The following is a 16,529-nucleotide window of genomic DNA, read 5'->3' on the forward strand; positions in this document are numbered from 1 at the left end:
TAACCAGTATTTCCTGCTGCTTGTCAAGGTTAGATTGCATGCAAGATACTATGAAATAGAAATGTAATGCCACCCATTATTTCATAAACTGTCATATTAGGCCACTTGTAGGGCAATAGAAATTTCATGTAAAATGTCTGCTATATTACAGCTAAAGGTATCACTTTATATAGCTCCTTTTTCTTTGTTGTAGACCTGTGATTTTTTTTGTAATACATTTATCAGTATAAAGTTATATTTTTATCTCAAGGATAAATGTGGTTTGGGCCAGTAATCTGCAAGGTGAATGAAATACTGTCACCAAAAGTATTTTTTTTAACTTGTCCAGGCTGGGATAGCTCCCTGCTCTAGTATCATTCCAAATTTTTTCAAACATACTCAACTTGGAATATTGCTGCCTAATATTTGGAAACAAATCTAAATTTATTAGAAAGTTTTAATGCCAACCTTTGGAGTAAGGAGGGAGTTTCTTAGACTTAATTTTTTATATGTCTCAAATTGCAGTGGGAGAAAGATTAGACAATTTATTTGCTGCCTCATATCTTTGTGTGTATGACAAATTAGCAGACTTAGTAATGCTGTGACTACTTCTCTTTGGATTGTTCCTTCTCTGGTTAAGTTAGTTATTTGTGCTTTCAAGTTCTCTATGTGATGGATCCAATATAGTATCAAAAGACTATTAGTAAAATTATTTCTTGTTTAATAACATATGGTATTAGTTATCAGGCTACATATTAAATCTCTTCTAAGGATCTGACAATTAATTTTTCAAACTGTAGCTCTTTCCCCCATCATCAATTTTTAGGGCTTGTGTATCTGCCTTCATCAATTCTAACTCTTCTATCAGTTTTATGAATGTTATAATTGCATTTGACTAGAAGTGATCTCATATAGATCTTGATTTCAGTAGTACAGTTTGTTTTGCGTTACATGATACAACCTTCTCAGCAAAGTCTTCATGTTACTGTTGTAAAGCATTGTTTTTTAGTTGTGTCAAAAATAAATGATACTGATTTTATCATTCAAAAAACTCGGGTTGTAAATCTTCAATGAAGAAAAATTGCAAGAACATTCTAGATATAAAATATATGCCATTTGGGTGCCAGGTTTGGAGGAGAATAAATGGCTTGTCTTGAGATTTTTTTCTTAGATAACATTTAGATGTCCAAATTGAGAATGAATTTAAATAAAACACTGTATTTGTATTTAGGAATAAAACTGTATTCTTTTCAGAATATTTTTACCAGTACTAGATTATACATCCTAAAGATAAAATTATTGCCTCTATATAATTTCTAAGTAAACATTAAATGCTGAATTAGAATTCTAATATAATGAAAGAAACTAGTTTGAATACTAATAATTTAAAAGGAATAAAGGAAGTTAATCTGTCTACTAAAAAAGTTATAAATTATAAGACTGCTTTCTTGAATATTAGCCAGGTACACTTATTTATAAGTGTTTTAACACGAGTGACAGATACATCTTCTGTCTTCATGGCACTTACAGTTTAGTCAAAGGTATATTAAAATAAGCATGAAGATGAAGATTTAATAACTATAATGTACAACAAGTTACAATTATAAATTGAAATACACACCAAGAAGAAACAAAATGTATAGCAGGAAAACCTCATTTAGAGAGAGTGAGGTGGCACCATCAAAGAAGATAGTGGCATAGAGGATGGCTAGAATCAAACATGAGCTTTTGTGCTGTGTGGAGATTTTACGAATTATATTCAGCAGTAATGGCCACTTTAAAAGCACTTGTCAGCAGTCAGAAATTCTCAGGGTAAAACTTTCTATTAGTGTATGATTAGTCTTAATTCGGTAGCTTCAGTATCCATTTCCAAATATCAGTTCTTTTCATTTTAAATCATGAATCTACTCAATCAGATTTCAGGGCCATAGATTTTAACACTTACCTCTGTTCTAGGTGAGTTATTTATTTTAATTTTTGTAAGCATAAAATTTGGGGGCAGAAAAGTAGTCAAAGTGGTTCTCATTTAAAATATTGGGTGGGTGATGACATTGTATTAAGGACTAAAAGAGAAGCAGCAAGTTTTCATTTTAGGTAATAACATTTTGATTGTGAATGTTTTCAACCTGAGGTATGTGTGAGACATTAAAAAATGACACACAACACAAAATTAGAAATAGAATCTAAGTTTGACATTCTTACCTTTACTGCATCTTGGTTGTAATATTTATAGTTTAATAGATATTAGTTTTTCCCAACCCCCATTGAAATTCATTTTGTATATTTCAGAGCAAGCATGCAGAGTCTCTCATGTACACAACTATATGTGCAAATGAAATGAATTTTCTTTGCATCAGAAATACCATGTAGCCTTGAATGAGCTGCATTTGAAAGAGAACTTAACTTGAAATAGAAGACCTGGATTTAAATGCTTGTTTCTCCACTTAATAACCACAGAACATTAGGCAAATTGCTTAATATTTCTAAGCTTTGTATCTATTATGAAACCAAAAATCCTGTTTCCTTAACAAGTTTATTAATCTTTCCCTAGTAGTATGAAAGCAAATGTGAACAAATAAACATTGACTCCAGGCTAGGCAGTATGGTGCATACCTGTAATCCCATCACTCTGGAGGCTGAGCCAGGAGAATTGCCATGAGTTTGAGGCCAGCCTGGGGTTCGTAGTGAGTTCAAGGCTGGGCTACAGGCTGAACTGCACAGCGAGATCCTGTCTCAGAAAAACTTGAAAAAAAACAAGACATTGACACTTGCCTTAATAAGCAGATAAAATAGGCAACTACAGATTATAATAAAGTATAATTAAATGTCACAATTGATCACCAAAGATACAGAATATTATGGGAATAATATTCAGAAACACTTAACTAAATCTTTATAGAATCTCAAAATAGAGGGTATAGGGCATAGCTCAGTGGTAGACCACTTGCTTAGCATGTGTGAGGCCCTGGCCATGATCCCCAGGACCACTACCACCTCCAAAAAAATTGAAATTTAGAATGGTTAAATAACCAAGTAATGATTCAAAACTAACAGTCCCAATCTTTTGTGGTTTTGTTTTTTTTTTTGTACCGGGGATCAAACTCAGGTCCTTGCACTTGTGCAGCAGGCAGCGAAACCACTGAGCTAAATCCCCGGGCCAAAAATGCAGTGGAATACTTGTTGAGATGATTCCCTATGATTTTTTTGTTTTTTGGGCGGGTACCAGGTATCGAACTTGGAACCTTGCACTTGGCAGGCAGGCACCAGAACCACTGAGCTAAATCCCTGGCCCCAACAGTCCCAATCTTTTCCTCTGTAGCTTTTATTATCAGACAGTATTAAGCAAAAGAGTTACTGTCCATTTGCATGTATGTATTTATATTAAGCATTATTTTGGATTAACATTTTATATACATACTGCAATATAATGTACTAAATTGTGCTTTGATTCGTTAGGATTCTCCAACTATAATAAGAACAAGTTCTATCTATAAAGTATACTTAAGTTCTGTCATCACAATATAATGAAGATAACCATGTATTATATTTTCTAACCAATTCCTTACAGAGTGGCATTTTCTCCAGCAAATATTTATTTGCTGAGTAACATATTTCATTGTATATAGATAAAATGTCACTTTTTCTTTTATATCAGACATTTTCTTTCATCAAAATTTGACTGAAATGATGAATTATTTTCACTTCTATTGATTTATAGAAAATTTTTCTAAATTTTGAAGAAATTTTTCGAGAACAAACTTGGAATTTTAGTCTTTTGTTGCCCTAAATAAAATACAGTAATGCCAACAAAATGGCATGTAGATTCTCTTTAAAAGACTGTAGGCAACATCTTAAGTTCTAAAATGATGGTAATCTTCCAAGAAAGATTTCCTGAAAGAATAATTATAACAGATGACTTCTCTTTTAAAAATGTTTCCCTCAGTACTGGGAATTGAATCCAGGACCTTCACATTGAGCTACATCCCCCACCTTTTTTTTTTTTGAGACAGGTTCTCACTAAATTGCTAGGTTGCCCAGCCTGGGCTTGAACTTTTGATCCTCCTGCCTCAATCTCAAGGTACTAACTGGCACAGGAAAATTATTTTCTACTATTTTTTAAGAGCCTAAACAAAATCAGAATACTGTACTAACCAGCAGGTTTCTTTGCGTTTGTCTTTATGTCAACATTGGCATATTAAGCTGTTCAGCTGTTAATGACATTATAGAAATTTATTGGTTCTACATGTAGAATTGACAAACAAAAAGATTGAAAACCATTGAAATATAGAAATCAAAAATACATCCTCTGAATAACAACCAAAATACTCATTTTCTTTTCTGAAAAGTTAACTACGCCATCTAGGGGATGTTGAATAATAATTATCTCACTGTTTTCAGTCAAATCTAACAGTTCTCAAACTGTTCTCAAGACTCCTTTGTACTTTTAAATATTATTAAGAATTCCAGGTACCTACTGTTAATGTGGGTTGTATCTAGCAATGTTAACTGGAATAGAAGTACTGAAAATAATATATAAAATTTATTTATTTATGATTTTAAAATAATAAAGCCTTCACATGTTAACATAATACGTTTTTATAAAAAAGCTAGAATATTTTCAAAACCCCCCAAAAAATCTACTAGAAAGAATGGTGTTATTTTATATTTTTTCAAATACATGTTGATGGATGGCTGGTTTAATAAAAGAGAAGTATATGTTCACATGTGCCCCTGCTTGTTTTATCAAAGAATATGAAGAAACAAACTCACCTTGTAGTCAGAAAAGAATGTACTATTTTATTATCATTTGCAGATAATTGTGAATTTTTTTAATACTACACCAAAAATTCACAACTGTTAGTCAAAATGTAAAAGGTTATTTGAAGCATGAACTCTGAAGCCTTGTCTAGGAAATGGTTAGTACAATGGTGAAATCTGAAAGTGTGTCTAGGGCCATTCCATACCCTAATACATTAAAATCAATTGATCTGTCGCCCACTTTGAATGAATCTTTTACCTAAGCATTATTCTGGAACATATCTTAGTCATTTGGAAAGTAAAAGCTCTTCCAAATGTTGACATACTGTCTTATATCAAAAAAAAATCATCTTTAATAATATAACCACCCAGCTATGTAAAAATTCATGGAAGTGTTCGAACCTCTCAAGCTCACAGTAGTAGATACACATTTTCTACAATTCTAATATTTGCTTTAAAACTACAATTTTATCATCTACAAGAAAGCAACAAATAATGTCAGTCTTGCTTAAATTGACTGGCTCATTGTATTCATTATTAAGAAAATGTTTACCAAACATTTAAATGTGAATAATCATGGTTTATCAGTTACAGTTTTATTCTTTCAAGTAAAATGATGTTCTGTACAAAAACTGGCTGGTTCAGTTTATAACTTAATTGCTTATGTGCTTTATCTTGAGACAGCCATCCTTTGGTGTGCAGCAGAAATATTTTACTCATACTTCTCATTTTGTCATACTCAAGAGTCAAGTTTTAATTAGTTTATTTAAGTACATACTTATACTGTTTTGTCCAGGACAATATTTAATGAAACCAGATTTTTTTAAAAGCTATTAGTACATTAAAGTGAATAATGTAATGACTATTCATAATATTTGGATACATTTCCTTGATTTGCACCAAGTTATCAATCCACCATTGCATTTGTACCATCAGTGAAAATGTCAAAATAGCAAAAAAGGCAAATAATGTCTACATACAATTAGTAAGTTAATTTTGACCTTGTAGATCATGAAAGGATCTCAAGGACCCTCATGGGTTCTCAGACTACACTTAAAGAAGCAGCGGTATAATCAAAAAGAAAACTGGTACATATTTCTTAGAAATATTCAGGGTCAAAATGATGTATGTTGAATCTTATTTTCTCATATTTGCTTAGAGACAATGTTACAATGATATTTTCAGTCCAAGAGATCTGATCCTTTAGGTAAATTTCTTTAATACTATACTTAAGTATTATAAGTAATTTTTTTCAGACTCTAATTGATTCTTGGTCAAGGAATAGTTATTCTATGAATCAAATGAGATAAGATTTCATGAAATTTTTTGAAGCTCTAAGGTAAAAACTAATTTCCAGCTAACTCCATTCATTTTCAGTGTGATGCTACTTCTACATGTAGGTAACAACTATTGTTTCCCCAGAATATCCAGAATACTAATTGGTACACACAAAGGCCTCTTTTAAGTAATGATAATAATCTAGTTGTTGGCAGATAATTTTATTAAGGATATACAGTAATAGATGATGGTTCTTTTGGTAAATTAGTTTGGAGCATTTAAAATTTTTAAAATTTTGGGTCTACAGGTATATCTCAGTGATAAAGGGCTTGCCTAGTATGTGCAAGGGCTTGGGTTTGATCCCCCTACCATGGCAAAAAAAACTTTTTTTGAAATTTCAAGTAAAAATTACAAATTTTCAGCATTTCTTTGAAAATCAGATCAACATTTCTGGGCGAGCACTGACGTACGTCAATACTTTGCTGGCATTCTTTAGACCCTCCAGACTGTTTTGCTCCTTTATATTAAATGCCTGACTCCATAGACATTTGAGGAACTGATTTCTGTGACAGGCCATCATTGTCTAGTCTCCCCTCCTCTGTAACATGTTTTGCTATTTATTCTTTTGATAGCAAAACAGAATTTTGAAACCATAAATAAAAGAAATTTTTACTTTCTTTTGTAATGAGAAAACCACTCTTGGTATAGTAAAATATTTTATATTTTAGTAAAACTGGAATTAGGTGATGATAATAATGTATTTTGTCTACTTTGAGTTCTTAAATTACCTTTAATCATTTTTCTATGACATTGTGATAGGTATATATGATTTTACATTGATTTCTATATTTTCATTCCCATAAGAGCCCCCTGTGTTTTCATATGTAAAGATAATATTAATGGAATATCCCCCATCCCTTTGTAATTCCTTAGTAATGTTCACAGAATGATATTAATTACTAAAGCTAAGTAAAACCTAACTATAAAATGTATCATTACCACTCTGAAATCTGAACTTACAGAGGAAATTTGATACCTAAGACCAAACAGCAAACCAGATATTAGGAATAGAATTAAGTTTTATAGTTGAGACAAACTGTAACTGGCATGTCTCTTATTTTAAAACAGTAATACACACAGGCTTGGAAAATTTAGCAAACTCATAGAAGAAAAAACTTTTTGTAATGAAATACCCTCATAAGAAGTCACTGTTTAAATTTGACTGGATATCATTGTTATTTTTTCCTATGCATTCAAATATTTTATTCTATCATGAAGGCAGTGATTAAGAGCTCAGGTTCTAGAGTCTGAAGCTTAATGATGAATCTCAGCTTATCTGTTCCTATATGTAAGGCTTTTAGAAAGTTATTTCCTCTCTATAACCTTAATTATCTCATCTGTAAAATTTAAGATAATATTGTTTGGTCTCATAGGATTGTTTTAAGAATTAACTATAAAACTGCATATAAATCACTTAACATGGTGTTTGACTTACAGGTACTCAATGAATGTTAGCTATTTTTATTAAATTGTCTATCAGATTTTAATCTCATTTACTTACTAATATGAACATTTTTCTATGTCACAAATATCTTTACATGTTTTAAATTATCTTCTACAAAATTATTTCAATTATTGTTTTATATTCTAATTTATGTATATAGCATAGTTTGTCACCAGGCCCTATTTTAGATATTTTTATTGTTTTTTATTTTCCAGTTTGATAAACAGTACTCTAGAAAATCTCCTGTAAGTTAAATATTTTTGGAGTACTCTCTTAATTAAACTGAGTAACTTGTGTTAATTCTTTATTAAAATATCCAGTACTTTTAGGCCCTTGATTCTTATAACATGGATACCAGTAATGAATCAGTTTTGCATCCTCCCAAATTCAATTTAATGACATATTGAAAGAAGCTGTTTTTAGTATTTGTATTTAAATGATTTACTGGCAGGCATTTAAAAAAAGGACTGAAAATCCTTTGAAAAGCTAGTAACAATAAAAATTCAAAATTAATGCATTATGAGAAACTAAATATTAAGCGTGAGTCCTGCCATTTTATGGGAACGGGTAAAGCTCAGTTTCTGTGTCTGTAACATCAGGGTACTAAATGAAATACCCTGTCAAGTCCCTCCTAGACCTATAAGCCTATTCCTTTGCATAGTTGCTATCCCAGCTGAGTATATATTGTTATTCTTTTTAGCCCTTCTCAGATACCCTAATTTCCAATTAATATAGAAAACTACATTTATTTATTTCAGCTCTTACATTTTTACATAGTTGAGATTTTCAACTGCAAATATAACTTAACTAAAGATCTTTCTCAGTCTTGTCTGCTAAATGAGGTATTGATTTGGCATACAAATGAGTTTTTTTTCAACTTGGAAGAAGATAGGGATGTGAACTATAGCAATACAAGAAATAGTGAAATTAAGAATAGTGACTTTCAGTGTAATTAAATAATTTGATTCCTATAGTTTTTTAATGGTTTGGAACATACTTTGTGCAAACGGAACCCAACAATAATGATTTGTCCCATCATTTCATCAGCAAAATTAATTAGATACAGTCATGATTCAAATCTGTATAATTAACTTTTCATCTCCTTTATGACTTTAATGCAGTGTATCTCAAACTAAACTGTTCTGTGATGCTTTATATTTTTAAATGATATATATTGGAAATTTAATAAGGTATTTTCTGACCCAAAATTTCACGATTATCAACTTTTCCTATACATTCGACGTTCACTAAGGAGAAAACACAAATTCAGAAATTTGTTCAGTAAATATTTTTTAGTGTAGATATATCTGTGTGTTGGTGATACATCATGGGTAGAATTACTAACTCTGCCCTCAAGCAGCTTTTTGTGGAGCTAACATGAAAATAAAATATTTACAACAAATATGTCAGAGTTCATAACCTCAAAAAGTTCTAATCTTGGAACTTGGAAAAACAATGGGAAGATTATAGGACAGGAAGAGGTATTTCATAAAAGAAATACATGCAACAAGATATATGTGAAATAAAATGTACCCTGGCTAAAAACCTAAAAACAACACAAATATTGCAGTCAAATTGATAGTTATTTTAAAGTTGTAATTGTGAATTCTGTATTGAATAGTAACATGAGTATTCCTGTCCACAATAATAAGAATATTAATTAATTTATATAACCTTTGAAGCAAAGGAGATACAGTACAGTACATTTGCATGAAATGTATGTTTTTATATTGCATCCCCAGAGAGAGAAAAGGAGAGAACCTTAACATTTGTATTTTAACTGCTAATCTTTTTTCTAGAAATCTGAACTAAAGGAAATTTTCAGAGACCCATCAAAGACTGTCATTTTCTCTCTTTTTTTTATTTTGGTACCGGGGATCGAACTCGGGACCTTGTGCTTGCAAATCAGGTGTGGAACCACTGAGCTAAATCCCCGGCCCTAAAGGCTATAATTTTGAAAAATTAAAAATCCTCTTAATGTGTGTGGTTAAATGGTTAAATAACTTGTGATATGCATATGTATAAATTATTCTATAATCTTTCAAATAATGTTTACCAATATGTAATGTTATGAGGAAGTATTCAAAATAACATACTCAAAGTAAAATAGTTTTAAAATGTAGTAAGCAAAACTGCATAGGGATAGAATCACAGTTTATTTTATAATATACATTGTTTTTAAAGAGGAAAGCATATTTTTGTTTGTTTAGATTTGTTTTTTAGATATACCAGGTACTGACAAGGATGCCTATTTTGCCTACTTTTAAGATTTGTAGCAAATCTTTATGAAGCCAACTGGAGGTTTTTGTTTCTATATTTATACCAAAGCTTTTTTATATCCATACTAAACCATTCTATTCTTAATTCTAGTGGAGAGAAAATTATATCATTTCAATGGAAGTTCAAATATAGGCAAACTTTTTTCTGTCTCATACACAAATAACCAATGAAAACTTCTTAAGAATATATGATGTACTAATAGTTATCTGTTTTAAGGTACCTAACAACTCCTTTATTCCATAACAGATGGACTGTATAATATCTTTTCAGACAGATAAAAGTTAGGGAAAAATAAAATGAATTATTTCTGGCTAGAAGGTAAGAAATAACTTGTTTAAATGTCTCATTTATCTTGGATCAAAGCTATTATAAAACTGAAGGATTAAAATTATAAATTTATAATAAAATATAAGTGAATTATTGCAAATGTTAGTAAACCATGAGAAATCAAAGACTTTTACAAAAAGAATCTCTTAGTGATAAAAATACATGGGATGGGGAGAGAGTGAAGAATCTGCAACTTGCTACTAAGATTCGAATTTTTGGCTTCTCATATTTTCATTGCTCTTTGAAACTGTCCTTAATCATTTTTATCCTTTCATTTGTTTAGTTTTATAATCATATTGTCTTTCCTCTAGAAATACTGATGTAATTATTTTTCCTTGACACATTTACATAACTATCACTGTTAGACTTTCCAGTTCTTTTTTCACTTTTTTATTTTGTCTTAATCAGTAAAGAAACTATTGTTTTACAGTGAGGCACTAGTTTTATTGAAAGGGCTGAATAACATAATAAAGTAAAACATTCATCAGATCCCACGAATATTTCCCCTTTCTTCCTTCTTCCCTCCTGCTCCCCCCATTTTGGTGGTGCTGGGCATCTAATCCAGAGCCTCCGACATACTAAGCAACCACTCCACCACTGAGCTATATCACCAGCCCTAAATGTTGAACTCTTAAGCAAAATATTTTTTTAATCTTCAAATTATAGCTTTCAGAAAAATACAGCTACACCAATGTATACTGAGTGATACTGGTTGGAAGTAAAAAATGTATAAGCAAAAATTTGTTTCATATCATTGATAGCCATAAGTTTTAAAAATATAAATCTGTCAGGATGAATTTGAAAGTAAGTTAGATGGCTCTAAAATAACACTGTCTAGTCCTTAGGGCAAACAAACAGAAATGTCAGTTCATTAATATGAACTTAATCTAATCATTATAAAATATTATCAATGGAAGAATAGTAGATGATCTATATTAGTCATTCCATAGGTAAAAGTCTAAAGTGTGTGTGTGTGGGTGGGTGGGTGTGAGTGTGTTTTTGTGTGTGTGTGTGTTTTACTGGGGATTGAACCCAAGGCCTCCACACTGAGCTACATCCCCAACCCATTTTAATTTTGTTTTTTTTTACTGTGAGACAGGGTCTCACTAAATTGTTCACACTGGGCCTGAACTTGAGATCCTCCTGCCTCAGCCTCCCAGAGAGCTGGGATTACAGGCATGCACCACCGTGCCAGGCTGTAAGAGCCTAAGTTTAATGAAAAGAACTGAGGGAGAATTTAATCCTATCTTTACTATTTTTTAACTGATATGTTCAAAAAGCCAATGAGCCTCTCTAGACCTCAATTTCCTCATCCTATATCAAACAAAATTATAGTCTTTTCTAAAATATTTTCACCAAACATCTTATAACTAAAATGTGAGTGTTTGTACCCAGTGATATAGGAGCCCATCTTCATGCAGCTACCTTGTTAACAGTAGAAATTGTTTTACAAAAATGGAAAATTCTGCTAAATGAAAGGGAATCAGTACCACATACTAGATTATGATCCAGGCAGCTTCTTGATTGCATGGTATTTCTGGAATCTCTTTTTTAAAAAGAGAAATATAAATGGTAGAGTCATTTTACTGTTTTATAGGCCACATCCTCAGTAATAAATGCTGAGAATAACTGACCCTAGGAATTTGGCATCACACTAATACTTCTACTAACTCCCAAAAGAGGATTATCACAGCTAACTTGACCTATGCTAGCCTGAACTGAGAAGTTCATTCTATAAGTATAGGAATTCTCTGTCTTTAAAAAGCATTGGTTATTATTAGAGCACCATTTAAAAAAAAAAAAAAAAGCACCTCATCTCACAAGAGACTTTGTATTGGGAATCTTCCTTTACTCATTTGGTGATATCAGGCAAGTGATTTAAAATTTTACTTTTTGCCTACCTTACCAGGAAGGAAAATTTATTTGAAACAGTAGAAAACTTTGAAGGAGTGAAACATCTGTCACTGGTCTGGCATTAAAATTTTCTGGTTGGGCAGCACAGTTGTTTAATTGGGAATTTCAGTGACAGTTGAACAACCTCAGTGCTTTGACACCAAGCAGAGGAGCTTCACTGCCACCTATCAAGAATGATGCTTGTCAGGACTAATCTTTCCTCTTAAAGAACACTCATGTTTCTAGTCGTAGCATTGATATTTTCTGATACTACAATGGAATAGACACAAACACTGAAAGAGAAAAGCTGCATAGGTGTATTTGTAATTCTTTCTTTTTGTAAGCCAAATGCAAATGTAACACTACTCCAGATACTGCTTCATCAGGAGTCCCCAAGATAACTAAAAGTAAGTGCCAATTTCCTCATCTCAGGAATAGTGCCATAATAAAAACTGAATTGTAGTGACCAGCCTATTTGCAGAGCATGTCATACAACCTCTGGGTTAGTTAACTCGGACTCCTAAGAGGTACCTGAACGGTTCAATTGATGTTTTTGCATGTATTACATACTAATGTGTAGAAAATTTTTTAAGTTCACTTTTTCTTTATTCTGTCTTTTTTACCCATCTTCCCTCATTGTAGCAAATTAGACGGCCGGATGAAAGCAAAGGAGTTGCTAGTAGAGTTGGATCCCTCAAAGTAAATATGTTTCTAACATTTTTTGGCAAGATTTCGTCTATAGCCTACACTTCTTCCTTTTTGGAGGGTGGTGGGAGGAAGGGGGCTTTTTCCATTTTTCACCATCCCATTTTTTTATTGGCTGTTGGGTCATATTATTTTTCTGTTTCAGCTACACATAGAGCAACCAGCTGAAGGCAAGCTGCCAAATAACTAGCTTTGAATGGCACCACAAACAAGAGAAAGGGCAACTGCCTCATCATAGGTGCCTATAATTTGGGGTTCTAGAGTAAACCGTTCCTCTGATTGATGTCACTGATTGTGTGTTAAGTTCCTTTTACTCAGAGAACTAATATATTTTCAGATTATTACTTCCCCTTTTAATTTTTTGTAAAAAAAAATTTTTAATGTTATGTTAGTGTCATTACCTGTTGTAGTTCATTCCAGAAAAATATTATGTGTTAATAACATATATTGTATACATGTAATCTTAAGAACTATAAAGGAATTTTATATGATGCTAGTATAATGGGCCCACATAGAGCTAATAGTGTTTAAGCACTATTAATCACCTTTGTTTTACTTTTAAAGTTTAAAAAATTGGTATAGTTTTTAAAGTTTAAAAAATTGGTATATAGAGAAAGAGATATTCTAATGTTCTCCCATTTGTGCATACAGTCTGCTAAGCTACAATTTAAAGATTTCTGACTTGATGGTCCCATTTTCTAGTGGTTAAATACTACTTGGTCAGTATATCTTGAGCAGTCACTACTCTTAAATTTTAATCACAAAGAAAGGGAAATGGTTATCATTATCATCTGTAAGAAAAACAGACATAGTCATTGACCACTTATGCTGCCACCATAAATGCAAGTTAGAAAATTGCTGAACTCAAAAAATATGCAGAAAATCCCACAAAATTAACAACTTTTTTGTATCTCTATCCCATTTGTCCTTACAGCAATTGTAACTGTTAAATTAAAGTGCCAGATAATTCATTGCACTAGGATGTCCTAAATTCAGTAACTACCTTGAGGCCTAATATTGCTTCATTTCAAAATTTTATACACCTCCAGTTTACTTCTATTTAATAATTTATGAGATACAAATTTCTACACTCTTTCCTCTCCTTGCCTCTTCTGCCTTCTTGGTTTTACTTTTTTTGTTGTCATTTATTTATTTCTATATGCACACACGAGTGCACGTGGGTGAAGGTGTGTTAGTATGTTTGTGTTTTTATTCTAGAAAAGCCATTCTCTATGTTCTTTAATACTGCTTCATAGTGGGTAGCTATTATATTAAAATGTTACTTCACTTAGAACAATCAGAGGGAATGGAAAGTGTTGGTTATATGCCTATTTCAAAAAGTAGGCAATTTAAAATTATTCAGTCAGGAAAATGTCATATATCAGTAGCATTCCTCACTACATGTGAGATATCATGTTGTGCCTTTGTCTTTAAGAAAAAAATAAATTCATTATTGTTTAAACTATGAATTATGTCACAGATTGAAGTGAAAGGGTGAAGTACACCATTTTTGAAAATTACTGATAGGGAACTAAAATTAAAAAATGGCATCTGTAACTCCAGAACCTTCTGCTATAAACTGGTTTGTATGTGCAAGTGTGTGTATATGTGGATGTGTGTTAGTGTGTGCAGTTATCTCTAAAATCAGCTTTTGACCTGTGCGTGTGGTGTCGCACACCTATAATTCCAGCACGTTGGGAGGCTGAGGTCAGAGGATTGCTGTGAGTTCAAGGCAACCCTGGACTACACTGCAAGACCCTGTCTCAAAAAAACAAAAACAAAAATTAGCTTTTGGATTATAGAACTTCAAATTATAAATGAGTTTATTATTAAGTGTATATACAATATGATTATGTGTATACACATGTGTTTAATAACAAAAGATATATTTCACAGTTCAAATCAGCTTATTTCAATATGGATGCAACCTTACATCAAAATGTGTGGTTGGAAAAACAAATTTCATAATCTTTATTTTTACTTTCATATTTCTACCAAACAAATTTTTAAAGTGATTCTCTAGGGCATTATAAGGATAGTTGTAGTATTTTGTTGCTTTGGGGAGAAAAGATATTGTAACTAAACAAAATATAATAGCCTAGTTACAGGTTTGTTAAGTTTGTATTCTTATATTATACAATGATTTTTGATGTTTTAAAATGTTTGCCAAAGACAGTGAAAAATGTATAATGCTATGATCTTATTTTTAAAAGGAAAACTGAAAAGAGAACAAGTTGCCTTTTCAATTCATTTTCTGATGTTTACATGTAGCTCCATCGAAAGCTGGAGGAGCTCAGAGATCACCTAGAAGGCAATGTGAAAGGATACTCTCTCAGAGTAAATGTACGATTTTTCTTGGTGATTTTTTTTTCTTAAACTTCTGATGACTGATAATTCCAAATCTGACTGGTTTGTCCTCTCATCTCCATCTTTTTTACTTTTTGTCTCTTCCCTCCTCTTTCTTTTCTAGCTTCAGCTTCATGCTCTCATTTATGAAATAAAAATTAAATTGGCAGTATAAAAAACCTTTAGCCACACTAATATTGCAGTAGACCTAATAACATTTTGACTCCAATGCAAAATAAAAACTTTCTTTTCAAAATTAGTATTTCTTAAATAAAAGTTTAATTTTTGTGAGATTTCTGTTCAGGGCTTTTTCATTGACTGTATTTTTTGTTCTTTGTTGGATGTTTTAGCAAGATTATAAATTATAGACTGAACCTAAGGAGTAGAAACTTGATGATTCAATTTTAATTTTCAAGAAAAATTATTAGTAGCACAGATCATCATAATCAGACAAGTAGACATGTGTATTCTGAGTTAATAGAATAAACTTAATTCAGATTCTTTTAAAATAATTGTCATATTTTATTTAAAATAAGAAAACTAATGGGAAGCATCATTACCAGGAATACCTTCACATAACTTCTTACAAATACTTGAGCTGAAGGCTTATATACTCAAGACCACCATTAAAGAAAAAAACACCTTATATCCATGCAATATTGTACATATATTCTATAGGCAGTACTAATAAATTGTTATTTGTGACAATTCAGACTTTTAGATTCTAAATCTGTATTTTCAAGAAAAAAGTAGGAGTAAAATCTCCAAAGTAGTATATCATATAAATATGACAGAAAAAAATTTAATTCTTTAACTAAATAATTTGTTATTTAACCTTGGCCTCCTGTTCCTGGAGCATCTAAAAAAAATCCCGTAAAGTCCAACTCCTAATGTACTTCTCCCAAGGTTATTGCCATTCATTTCATTTCTATTGCTATAATACTTTAGTCATAAAACTTAAAATAAAAAAAGATTGCAATCCTATGATATCTTGGCTTATTTTTAATTTTGTTCCATTTATAGGCATAATTATATGCTTATTAAATTTCTGATTACTAAAGTTCAAAGTGTTTTTATTAATAGCAGTTATTGAATCCTGATACCTAAACACAGAAGTAAATTAATACAAGTACCTCATTTCTCTACTGCTTTCTTTGAACCAGTGTTTCTTTTCTATGTATATACTTAACAAATTTGGAAAGATCATGCATAATCAGTCCCTAGAATCTATTACACTGTCTTTAATTTTAAAAAATAGTATGAATGTTATCCTGAAACTCACAAAATTATTCATATATATGTTTTAGGGTTATACTCTTCCCTACCCATTCATGAAAAGTGATATTTTCCATTTAAGAAGTCAGGTGCCGTAAAATTGGATCATCTCATGCCACTCTTTAATTTCTATTTTTCAATACCTGTACAGCTATATAATGACTAAACTTGACATCATTTCACT

The 16,529-nt window shown here is 31.4% G+C and overlaps 1 protein-coding gene across 34 annotated transcripts in view; it reads left to right on the forward strand.

Annotated features, from left to right (window-relative positions):
- Positions 1-16,529, forward strand: part of Gphn (gephyrin) — a 589,435-nt gene that overhangs the window by 340,197 nt on the left and 232,709 nt on the right. For 10 of the 34 annotated variants that reach the window (XM_087195039.1, XM_087195042.1, XM_021247567.2 and 7 more), the window contains 2 exons: positions 12,662-12,718; positions 14,996-15,067. The exons of 11 other annotated variants lie outside the window; for them this stretch is intronic. In XM_087195039.1, the coding sequence (XP_087051165.1) occupies positions 12,662-12,718; positions 14,996-15,067 (129 nt within the window). The remainder of the gene's footprint in view (positions 1-12,661; positions 12,719-14,995; positions 15,068-16,529) is intronic. 13 more of the 34 variants (XM_087195043.1, XM_087195047.1, XM_087195045.1 and 10 more) reach the window with 2 other exon arrangements.

Source organism: Heterocephalus glaber, unplaced genomic scaffold, assembly GCF_053883595.1.
Source record: "Heterocephalus glaber isolate CG9 unplaced genomic scaffold, H.glaber_assembly_v1.0 deba00001608, whole genome shotgun sequence".
NCBI lineage: Eukaryota > Metazoa > Chordata > Mammalia > Rodentia > Bathyergidae > Heterocephalus > Heterocephalus glaber.